The 12,455-nt window shown below is 39.8% G+C and overlaps 1 protein-coding gene across 2 annotated transcripts in view; it reads right to left on the minus strand.

The window, feature by feature from the left end:
* Nucleotides 1–12,455, minus strand: part of SLC38A1 (solute carrier family 38 member 1) — a 78,615-nt gene that overhangs the window by 46,832 nt on the left and 19,328 nt on the right. For both annotated transcript variants that reach the window (XM_045165453.1, XR_006640959.1), the window contains exons 3-5: nt 12,085–12,302; nt 1,614–1,689; nt 1,210–1,325 (exon numbers count right to left, since the gene is read on the minus strand). In XM_045165453.1, the coding sequence (XP_045021388.1) occupies nt 1,210–1,325; nt 1,614–1,689; nt 12,085–12,206 (314 nt within the window). In that variant the 5' untranslated portion in view covers nt 12,207–12,302. The remainder of the gene's footprint in view (nt 1–1,209; nt 1,326–1,613; nt 1,690–12,084; nt 12,303–12,455) is intronic.

A 12,455-nucleotide genomic window follows, 5' to 3' on the forward strand; every position in this document is an offset into this window, starting at 1 on the left:
TATCACCATAGAAATATTTTGTTCAACTTCTGTCATTTTAAAACCTAGCACTTGGCTCAAGATATACATCCACAGAAAGACCACCCAGAAAGATTCAGTCTGGGCAATAAAGAGAAGAGGGTTTCCTGAATTAGGCCGACAAAAGGAAGGCAACATATTAGATTCACTGTCCTACACAGAGTTGCTCTGATTCTAGGAAGGACACCTCTAATGGGTTTACACACAAAAGTAAGAATATTAATCCCTACAGCACAGCCTGGATAGGCATTTCTGATGCCTGAGTAGTGGGATGGGTAGCAATGTACTTCTGTCAGTTTTCTAAGCCTTTCTAAAGAAATAAACACAAATTGCAGGGTTAGTAGTCTTTTCAGAACTGCTTCCAAAGAAATGATGGATACAACAATGAGGACTACTGGGCAAACCCAGTGAAGAGTGGGAGCGCCATCAGGGGCAAAAAGACAAGATCCCAGGAGAAGGGCATTTTGTACCAGCCTCATCAGGCAAAGCACCACTGATACTCCTTTGAGGTGCGAGAGGGGAATCAGACTGGGTAGGAATTTTCCTGGTATAAACGATGATTGCTATGATCTGCCGTCTCATTCCAACTGAAATTAAGCCCTCTGTACATTTGCAGAAAGTCTTCTTCAACAGTTTGAGATGACCTTATTGTGAAAGAAAACTGTCCATTTTCTTTTCACTGAATCTCAGGGAGAAAGTACACCCTATTTTCTCATCTTTAAAACACTGAAAACTTCTGTGCTTCTTGAATATTTCTTACAAACAAATTTGCAGTTACCTTTGGATATAGTTTATGTCCCACAGCAATTCAAATACCAAAGTGCTGACTGGAAGGATTAAACACCTCTTAGTTTTTTCACCATTTAGCTGAGATTTAAAGTGACAAGTCAAGTGTCCAAAAATACAAGTGCTATTTTCAAATCTTTTATACTTTTCACAAGTACTTATTTTGGTATTTTTGATTAATAAAATGATTTTCTATTTTTTTAGCTGTACAAACATTAGGTGCTCCTTGGGAAAAAACCATTCAAACAAACAATACAAAAGTAGGCACTATAAAGTAGTCACGCTAGTAAAACATAAAAAGAAGTAAGAACCATTTAAAAATATTTCCAATGTATTCTGGGTATGAACAGAAGCATACAGAAAATACAGTTTTTAAATGGAAAGTATGGCTGTGTCAACACTCACAGAAAAAGTAGGATTCCAGTGTTTGCCAGGGCGAAGGCGAGTCCTAAAATCCCACTGCCCATAATGGCGTTGCTTAGGTTAAAAACAGACATCCCCAAGGAGGTTGTTCCTGGAATCTGAACAGAGAAACAGTCACACTAAACAAAACAGTCCTCCAGAAAGATCATCACTCCAAAGCCTTTAAAGCACTATCAGGAACCAACAGGGAAATGAAACTCAATGAATTCTTTCTTCGTGGTCTACTTATTTTTTCAAATGGGTTTCAGGAGACAGTACACAGGCTCCAAGGAAAGTCTTGGTGAGTAAATAGCTATGCTTTTGGTACCATGCTGGATGAATTAAAAACATCTGTTGCAATTATTGTAATTTAAAAAATAAGCAAACTTTATTAAAATGACACTTACATAGTCATCACATTTCTTTTTTTCCAAGTGGCTGTTGGTGAGACTTCTTCTACTTTCACGATCAGAAATAAACTTGCTGTAAAGAGAGGCATAATGATTTAATCTCATTATAATGACTTGGAGCTTAACATCATGACTGAATGATTTATTATTTACCAAAACATCATGCATGAAAAGTTATCAATCCGTTATCTACGAGTTTATAGTCCTATCCAACTGCTCTCACTGACTTGTTTTCGTTTTTTTTCAGTCAGGACTGTTTTTGTTGTTCAGTCACTAAGTTGTGTCCCATTCTTTGTGACCCCATGGACTGCAGCACACTAGGCTTCCCTGTTCTTCACTATCTCCTGGAGTTTGCTCAAACTCATACCCATTAAGTTGGTGATGCCATCTAACCATTTCATCCTCTGTTGTTCCCTTCTCCTCCTGTCCTCAATCTTTCCCAGCATCAGAGTCTTCTCCAATAAGTCAGCTCTTCACATAAGGTGGTCAAAGTATTGGAGCTTCAGCTTCAGCATCAGTCCTCCCAATGAATATTTGGGCTTGATTTCCTTTAGGATTGACTGGCTTGATCTCTTTGCTGCCCGAGGGACACTCAAGAGTCTTTTCCAGCACCACAATTCAAAAGCATCAATTCTTCAGTGCTCAGCCTTCTTTATGGTCCAACTTTCACATCCGTATATGACTAATGGAAAAACCATAGCTTTGACATTATGGTCTTTGTCAGTAAAGTGATGTCTCTGCTTTTTAATACACTGTCTAGATTTGTCATAGCTTTTCTTCCAAGGAGTAAGCATCTTTTAATTTCATGGCTGCTTTTAATTTTTGTCAGGATTAGTTGCTCACATTCTTGTTTTACCTAATAAACTAAAAGTGCTTCAAGGGTAGACACTTTGCCTCATTCCTTTTTACATCCCTCACTCTCAGTTCAGTTCAGTCGTTCAGTCATGTCCGACTCTTTGCGACCCCATGAATCACAGCACGCCAGGCCTCCTGTCCATCACCAACTCCTGGAGTTCACTCAAACACATGTCCATCAAGTTGGTGATGCCATCCAGCCATCTCATCCTCTGTTGTCCCCTTCTCCTCCTGCCCCCAATCCCTCCCAGCATCAGGGTCTTTTCCAAGGAGTCAACTCTTTGCATGAGGTGGCCAAAGTACTGGAGTTTCAGCTTCAGCATCAGTCCTTCCAATGAACACCCAGGACTGATCTCCTTTAGGATGGACTGGTTGGATCTCCCTGCAGTCCAAGGGACTCTCAAGAGTCTTCTCCAACACCACAGTTCAAAAGCATCAATTCTTTGGCACTCAGCTTTCTTCACAGTCCAACTCTCACATCCATACATTACCACTGGAAAAACCATAGCCTTGACTAGACGGACCTTTGTTGGCAAAGTAATGTCTCTGCTTTCCAATATGCTATCTAGGTTGGTCATAACTTACCTTCCAAGGAGTAAGCATCTTTTAATTTCATGGCTGCAGTGATTTTGGAGCCCCCCAAAATAAAGTCTGACACTGTTTCCACTGTTTCCCCATCTATTTCCCATGAAGTGATGGGACTGGATGCCATGATCTTAGTTTTCTGAACATTGAGCTTTAAGCCAACTTTTTCACTCTCCTCTTTCACTTTCATCAATAGGCTCTTCACTTTCTGCCATAAGGGTGGTGTCATCTGCATATCTGAGGTTATTGATATTTCTCCCAGCAATCTTGATTCCAGCTTGTGCTTCTTCCAGCCCAGCGTTTCTCATGATGTACTCTGCATAGAAGTTAAATAAGCAGGGTGACAATATACAGCCTTGACGTACTCCTTTTCCTATACGGAACCAGTCTGTTGTTCCATGCCCAGTTCTAACTGTTGCTTCCTGACCTGTATATAGGTTTCTCAAGAGGCAGGTCAGGTGGTCTGGTATTCCCATCTCTTTCAGAAGTTTCCACAGTTTATTGTGATCCACACAGTCAAAGGCTTTGGCATAGTCAATAAAGCAGAAATAGATGTTTTTCTGGAATTCTCTTGCTTTTCATATGATCCAGCGGATGTTGGCAATTTGATCTCTGGTTCCTCTGCCTTTTCTAAAACCAGCTTGAACATCTGGAAGTTCAAGGGTCACGTATTGCTACTTAGTACCAAACAATGCTCATCTTGAGAGGAAACAAAAGACAACTCTAAGTCAAAAAGAGCTATAGATTTTGAGTAATTTTAATACCAATGAATTAAAACACTATATGCAATTCAAGTTAACTTTTATATAGATTTTTCTCTAATAGAACATTAGATAAGGTCAAAAATACTACAAGGCTGGCATTTAAAAAGAATACTGGAAATACTGAAATCTAATACAGTTATGTAAAGTTTAAAAATAAAATAAAATTAAAAAAAAAATAAATAAAATAAAAAGAATACTGGAGACAGGACTCTTTATAAGCTCACATTCTTGGAGTACAAAGTTATTACACAGGTATACCCTCCTTTCACCCCTGCAAAAATGGAAAATAACTCTTTCCCCATGAAACATCACTTTAGCACCTGCTTATATATGGGCAACGTGGGAGGCATGGAAGTGTGTCGTAAGTGATGTAGACACTAGCCCATAGGAGTTCAGATGAGGAAATTATGGTAGAGGAGGAGGGGCATATGGTCCATGGTCAGGGGCAGAGCTAGGGCTTAAAGGGATTCAGAACTTGAGTTCAATCCTTACTTATTCCGAGGGCATGAGTATGCTACCCCCGTTTCCTCATCTGTGAAATAGGAATGACACTATTGCATTATCTCACAGTGTTACTGGGACAGTTAAATAAGAGCACATGTAAAATACCAGTACAGCTCCAGGCACAAAATGAAAGGAACACTTTCTGAATCTGGGGAAGATTCAGACAGGCTGAGTAGAGTCAAGTATATACAAAACGTACAGAAGGAGGCAATCAGAATGCTCTAAGAACCAACAAATATATTATTGGGATTAACATTAGAACTTAATGGCCTGAATTTCTAATTTAAAAAATTTCCCATTAAAAAAAGAAGTGCTATTGACAAGGAAAAGTCCATCCATAAGTAAACTTCTACATGTAATAATAAAACAGGAATTCTTTTTGGCTTTTCTGGAAATTTAATTATCTGCTTTTAGTAAGAACTAATCCATAACTTTTTCCCTAATAAATATAAAGACACTTGAACTAGACTATTTTAAAGAAGCATGTATTTTTGAACTATACATTTTCAGATGCTTTTCTGAACGAAGCTGTATTTCACAATAAACCATTTTTTAATGAAAGATATATATCATCAATGTTGGTTTTATTTATCTACCTCTTTCATCTTGAATCCATATTCTTCAGGTTTGCTTTTTTTCACCTGGATAAACCAAAGGCAGGCAACATATGAACTATGAACCTCCCCTGAGGCCACCACCTGGTATGAGCAACACAATCTGTGGTTTATTTCCTTCAGCGTCTGCATTTGCCTAGAACCTTTCCAGTGACTGTCAGAAATGAAAAGGAAGTAAAGAAAACCTTGGTCTCCTGAAACACAGGAGGTGACTTTCCAGTTGAGGAGCATTTCTTGTAGTCCTGTACGGATGTGAGACCATAAAGAAGGCTGAGTGACGAAGAATTGATGCTTTCAAGTTGTGGTGCTGCAGAAGACCCTTGAGAGTCCCTTGGACAGCAAGGAGATCAAACCAGTTCACTGGAGGGACTGATGCTGAAGCTGAAGCTCCAATACTTTGGTTACCTGATGCAAAGAGCCAACCCATTGGAAAAGACCCTGATACTGGGAAAGATTGAGGCAGGAGAAGGGGGAGGCAGAGGATGAGAATTCTGGATGGCATCACTGACTCAGTGGACGTGAGTTTGAGTCAACTCTGATAGTAAAGGACAGAGAAGCCTAGCGCGCTGCAGTCCATGGGTCACAAAGAGTTGGAAACGAGTTAATGACAACATAGCGACTGAACGACAACAAACCAAAACACCAGAATAGGAACATCAGACCATGCAAAACAGAGATGAGATAAGGAAGCCAGAAAAGGAAAAACCATTATTGGGCAGGATTAGCCAGAGGAATCTTAAAGGCTGAGGTCTGGGAAATAGCACGGCAGGGTCTTAGCAAGAGAATGACATAATGAAAGCCACTTCTCTGGAGACCCATCTGACAGTACTCTAACCCTGGCCCTTCTTTTACCCTTAACATTTTAAATCTTTCCACAGAACTGAGGTTTACAGATCTGGCTGGAGAGGGACAAGGGAGCGCAACCTTCCTTTTCATCCTGGCAGCCCAAGGAAACGGGGGTGCTGGACTTGCCAAAGTGAAATGGACTCATATTGAGTGCTGCTGTTAAATAAAAGATTGCATGGAATTAGATTAATTTTAACAACCACTTAAGTGAGCCAAATCATTATCCAGAAGGTCCCATTTGCCTTTCTTGTGGAGCGACTTGCTTTCCAAAGAGAATTTTCATTATTTTTAAATAAAGGGGAAAATCCCCAACATTTTCAAATCAACTAAACCAAACACCAATAAGCCTCCTGTTATGGCAGGTCTAAGCTCCTGGCCTGCCCGTGCACCCCAGACTTGGGGAAGAAAGCTGACAGAGAAAAATGGATCAAGGCGCCAGGATGCAGGGGCATTCCGCAGGGTCAGAGGCTGCAATGGGAGGGGAGGAAGACGAGGCCCCTGCATGCCTGCTGGCTCCCTGCTGCAACGCTTCCACAGGAGGAAAATAACGCAAGGGACTTGCAGAGCTGTTGTGATGAGTAACCATGAAAAAGCTTATTAAAACACATTGTGCCTCAAGCACCTCCCGATTCTGCCTCTTTCCGTCTACTTTATGCAGCCAAGCTTAATAGGTTTTCCCAAAAATCTTTACTAGCGCTCCTAATGAAAAAGTTTTCAGTACAAATTGCTTGGCCTGCAAATTCCAGGTACTGCTGAATTTGATTTGGCCTTGTTCAATCTTAGCTCCCCCTGCTCTTCTGAATGGTCTTCCCAAGAGGCGATGAGGACGGAGATAAGACCAGGGCATTCGGAGAACAGGGACTGAAAAACAGTGCTATTAGGAATGCACTCTCCCTCAAGAGACCCTCCATCCTCCTCTAAGCCAGTGCTTTCCTGCCTGGTGCATGACCCTCATCCTCCGTGTGTGTGCTGGATACTCTAGATTGAACGGACTCTTCTGACTCTGACCTATTTAGGATTTTTCTGTGGCACCAACTGTGGCACTAGGCACTAATCTTGCATTCAGAGTGGTGGCGTCATGTTCTCACTCCTTCTATGTACCTGCCCCTCTCATCAGCAACTCAGAGGAACCCTCCATAAACCTAAGGCTCCTCTTCCATTGAGGAACTAGACTGGCTTAGGCTACAGGGAAATCTTGCTCGGTAAGAATGAAGTACTCAAAGAAAGCCTCTGTGTTTTCTTTATGGTGTTTCCACATTTTCTTCTCTTTTATTTTTCAATCTTTGCTTTATATTGCTGCAAACTTAAACACACACATACAACAAAAACAATCTTTTTTGTGTGATGGAAAAGTCCATTTACAGTAACTAGGTCAGCAGCTTATCACAAGTTTCTGTAATCTCACCATTTTAAAAATGCAATTGCCTGTTAAAAAAGCACTGACCTCTGGCAAAGACCTCTTTATTGACTTAAAAATGGGTTATTGGAGAAGGTGTCTTTGACATGTGGTCTCAGGATGATAAGAGTATTATTAAGAAAGAGTTTTCGCTGGGTCAGTCTGTACCCATAAAGCAGAATTCGATCAAATCTTAGGTAGGCAACTGTTCTGTGAACAAAACAAAACAAAAATCTACAGTGGCTGTCGTGCTGACCTTCAATGGACAAAGCCTTAAAAAAGGAGGCATTATACTGAGGTATGTGAAGGAGGCAAGCAATGTAGAGCAGTTATTTAAAACCAAAAATAAACCAACAACAACAATCCAATTAAGGATGGGTTGTACAATGGGAAAATAATCTTCCTATTTTAATCTCCACCAATCAGGTTACTTACTAGATTGTAGTGTTTCACTGGAGGATTTATAACACAAAAGAGATGAATAGCTGAACTGAAATAACCTTTCCTAGCTCCTCCCCTGAAACACTACATTCTATATGAAGGAAAGAGAAAAGGAGCAAAAAGCATGTATGAAAGAGACTGGAAAACATGAATGAATGAAAGAAACAGTAGGTATTTAAAGAGAATACTGAGAGGTGAACAAAGCCTTATTTGGTGGATAAACTCTACTGAAAATAGGAGAAAAGAGACTTCTGTTGTAGCAGGAGTGATTAAAGCGAGGGAAGAATTTTCCAACATGAAAACTGAATATAAGAAAAAGTTATGGCCTCTTCTTCCCAAAGGTACAGCAAAGACATTAGAAGAAAAGAAGTGATAACTTTTCAAGAGTCCTCCCAATGATACAAACGTAGTCCATCAACTCTGAAAGATAAGGGACCAAGAGAAAAAAGGCTGACGCAAGTGTGTAGTGACGAGTTTCTCATTAAGGAAAATCTTAAGGAGAGACTCTCAGATTTTGTTATGAGCTTCCTGGGTCATAACCACAATAACTATACATGGAGATGAGAACAGAATATAAATATGAAAATATGTGAATATTTGCCTGGATACAGTTAGTATCATCTATGAATATTTCAACAACTTTAGGATAACAATAACCAACAATCACCCCCAAAACTAAAACAGTTTTGTTAGTCCTTGGATGGAGAAGAAAGATGTGCTTGCCAAAGAAAGAGGTCTGTACTTTTGTTAGAGACTTTCCCATATCTTGCCAGACCCTGTGCCAAGTACTTTATATGAGTTTTCTCATCTCTTTTCACAATAATTAGCTCCATTTTAGGGAAATTAAGTAATTTGACTAAAGTTAGATTACTAATAACTAACCCATTGAGCCAGGATTTGAACTGAAGCTGGCTGATAGTACAGCTTGAGTCCTTAACCTACAAACAGCATTGCGTTTAATACTCCCCAGCAATCCCAGGAGGTCAGGTATTATTTTCATGCTTGTGTTATAGAGATGGGACTAAGGCTCAAAGCACAAGATCACACAAGACCTGTGGATAGAGCCAGCGTTCAATACAAGTTGAAATTCAAACCATGTACTTAAGAGCTCTCTCTGTCTGTCTCTGTCACTTTCATTTAACAAATGTTTTGAGATGTTTGCCCTGTACCAGGCACCATTATAGTATCATAACAAGGTATAAGAGATATAAAGACGGTTAAGATGGTTCCTCCTCTCCAGGAAATCACATCTAGAGGAGTGTCTAGAGCTCCTTACCCAAAATGAGGTCCAGCATCACCTGGGAGCTTGCAGGAAGTCAGAATTTCAAGCCCAGTTCCAGAGCTACTGAGTCAGAATCTGCATGTTAACAAGTTCTCCAGGTGTTTCAAATGCACATTAAAATGTCAGCAATACTGGCCCAGTGGACATTTCAAAAGGTTTTGCTGTTCCAGGGGTAGACTTCTATGACTGCAGGGCTTCTGCTGTCTGGCTCAGACAGTAAAGAACTCTCCTGTAAGGCAGAGAACCCAGGTTCCATTCCTGAGTAGGGGAGATCCCCTGGAGAAAGGAATGGCTACCCACTCCAGTACTCTTGCCTGAAGAATTCCATGGACAGTGGAGCCTGGAAGGCTACAGTCCATCGGATCATAAGAGAGTCGGGCACGATTTCTATGGCTACCACCCCAAAAACTAGGGCATGAAATAAAACAACTGAACTGGAAGATGGGCAGGAGTCCTAATACCCAAAGGGCTCTACTCTATTTTTAACTAAACTTTAAAAAATGCTTCTTAAAGTGTCCTAGGGGGAGAAGTTTCCAGGCAAGGCTATCAGCTGGATGCCAGGTAATCAGGGTTCAACATTTGCTTTCAACATTTTCTCCAGCTTCCTTACAAAGATGCACTGTTACCTAGAAGTTCACTGTTCTGGGAGAGGATTCTCTTAGATTCATATAATCAGGCCTACCTTCTTCCCATGAATGCGAAAAAGCTACCAGAAGAGTCAGAGGTACTCAGGTGTAGCTTTGCAGAAATCATGGGGGTGGGGGCTCTTTTCTGATTATTATTTACCTTTTGGGCTTCATGCTGTAATATGTTATTTTTAATTTTTATTGGTCTAGAGCCAGAAGTGAAGCAAGATTCATAAACCACGTCAACCAAAGAGGGGACAAATAAATGCATCACACTGCATCTGCAACAGTGGAATAAAATTCCAAAAAATATGAGGCTGTACAGCCCATGCCTAGTAGGCAAGTGGGCTCTCTTGGCAGGCACCCAAAGGGGTGAGAAGCAGTGCCTTCTCTTATTGCAAGGGGTTATCGCCTCCAAAACAATACTTTTTCATAGTAAAACCCTTAAAGATCAAGTTCAGAGCCTGAACTGAATATTATAAAAGACTCTCGTTTTAAGGTCCTCAAGGCTTACACTGATTTGGGAATTTGCACTTGTGAAACAGCTGACGGATGTCCCATCCATTGTTCAGTGGAAATCAGTAATGACTACAGAACACCCCAGGAACCCAGAGCAGAAAACAGCACTAGTAGAGTTTAGCCGAGTTTAAACTGAGAGTAGGAACTATCCTTTTCATTCATGCTGGAGCATTTTAAACAGAGGTAGCAGAAGAGGGTAGACAGACACAGATTTCTTATAGACCTGTATGTGCCCTTGAGCAAGTTATTTATTTCTCTGAGCTTCCACGTTCTTATTGGCATACTGAATTTTTAAATTTCCTTATTTGCAAAAGAATACATTGCATGATATTTTAAGGATTGTTATAAGGATATGTGTAATATATAATCCCAACTGGCACTCAAGAAATGGCAGTTATTCTTAATAATTACGCAGGAAAGGTCAAAGAAGCAAACTTGGGTCCAACATTAAGAAATATCACTACACAGTAAATGATACTTGGATGGTAGTGAGGAAGTATTTGGGTTGGAGACTTAATCTCTGAGAACATTTAAGAAAGAGAATAAGGAGGAGAGGGGGCTGAAACTTCTGAGTGTATGTAAATGAGGGCAGCCCAATCCTACCCCCAACTTTCAATTACGCATTGTATCAGAATGCAGAGATTATCAGAAAGGATTGCTGCAGAGATGCCTGGTTAGCTGACAAAATGTTTTCATCCTCCTCCCTCCCAATTTCCTTTTGACTCTGCCTTCCCAAGTGCAGCATGGTCTATGTTCTAATAAGTAGTCCCCACACATTTCACTTTTCTCCCAGCCTTTTAGGAGGCCTCAACTCCAAACAAACCACACACAAACTCCCAAGCTGAAAAACTTTCCGACAGGGATCTACATAAGTTGGCAGCCATGTGGATGAACCTAGAGATAATCATACTAAGTGACGTAAGTCAGGCAGAGAAAGATAAATTCCATACGATATCACTTATGTATGGAATCTAAAAATATAACACAAGTGTAAACAGACTCACAGACATAGAGAACAGACTTGTGGCTGTCAGTGGGAAGGGGTGGGGAGAGAAGGACTGGGAGTTTGAAGTTAGCAAGTGCAAGCTACTATACATAGAATGGATAAACAACAAGGTCCTACTGGATAGCACAGGGAATTATCAATATATTCAATATCAATATATTCAATTTATCCTATGATAAACAATACTTGAAGACAATATGAAAAAGAGTGTATATACATGCAAAACTGAATCACTCTTTCATACACCAGAAACTAACACAGTATATAAATCAACTACACTTCAATAAATTAAAAAAAGTAAAATCAGGTCAGATAATGCCCCGAATCATTAAAATATACATACATATATATATTTAAGTTTAGTCCTACTCTTGTAACTTAAGAAACACAGGACCCAAGGGTTGGAAGGACTTGTTGTGGTCACAGCTGAGGGTGAGAGCTGCCAGGCCAGCATTCTTCCTATCTGCCCCCTACCTCCCCTCACTCACAGTATCTCTTCATTTCTCTCTGTTTCATGTACTATTTCTCTAGTTTCTCACAGAGGCATTTAGCCCTATGTTATTATTACTCAAAATCCATGTTACAAATGATGCTTGTAATGACGTATTTGTCGTTTTAACATGTGAACATTGGCAAGCGCGACTTTGACCATTTCTTGATTAAAATGTGGGCGAAGCCAGATGACTGTAGTACACATTCAGATATGGCGTGCAGCTAAATTCCAACAGTTGGTCTAATTCATAAGCATAAAGCTTTTGAAAAGTTAGGGCTGGTTGGGGTCCAATGTATTTATACATTTTTATTAGACTCAATTGAAAGATGCGAAAGGATGAATAAATTCCTTTCCTATTTGCTTCATCTGCTATTGCAGACTATGCCCAACAGATGTCACATATGAAATTCAAATTACATCTTCAAATGGAGCATAACTTTAGTAATGAATAATTCAAGAGAATAACTGAAAAACCAGAATAATATTTTAGAGACCTTTCTTTCATTGGAGAGAAAGTGTTAGTGGAAAAATACTCACCTATTTATCTGACCATTTTCTACTTCAGTGAAATCATTGGAATCATTGCTAATGTTATCATCTTCGGGCACTGTCATGTTCTGCAACTCAGTTAGTTCGAGTCCACTTTTGAAATGCATCATGTTTAGAAACTACCTGTCGTCAAAAAATGGGTCCAAATTCTCTTTTTCTGAGAGTATTTACAAAAGGATAGCAGCAAAAATATAAGGTTGACACCCCTAAAATACAACACAAGGAAAAATAATTAAACATACAAATACCACTGATTAAAAATAAACTATTACACACAAACAATTAATTTACTGACAACTTTTACATTTTGTTATTCAATGTATTAAAGCAATCTTGGTACATCAAATTATAGAGACTGT

The sequence above is a fragment of the Bubalus bubalis genome, chromosome 4, assembly GCF_019923935.1.
Source record: "Bubalus bubalis isolate 160015118507 breed Murrah chromosome 4, NDDB_SH_1, whole genome shotgun sequence".
NCBI classification, from domain to species: domain Eukaryota; kingdom Metazoa; phylum Chordata; class Mammalia; order Artiodactyla; family Bovidae; genus Bubalus; species Bubalus bubalis.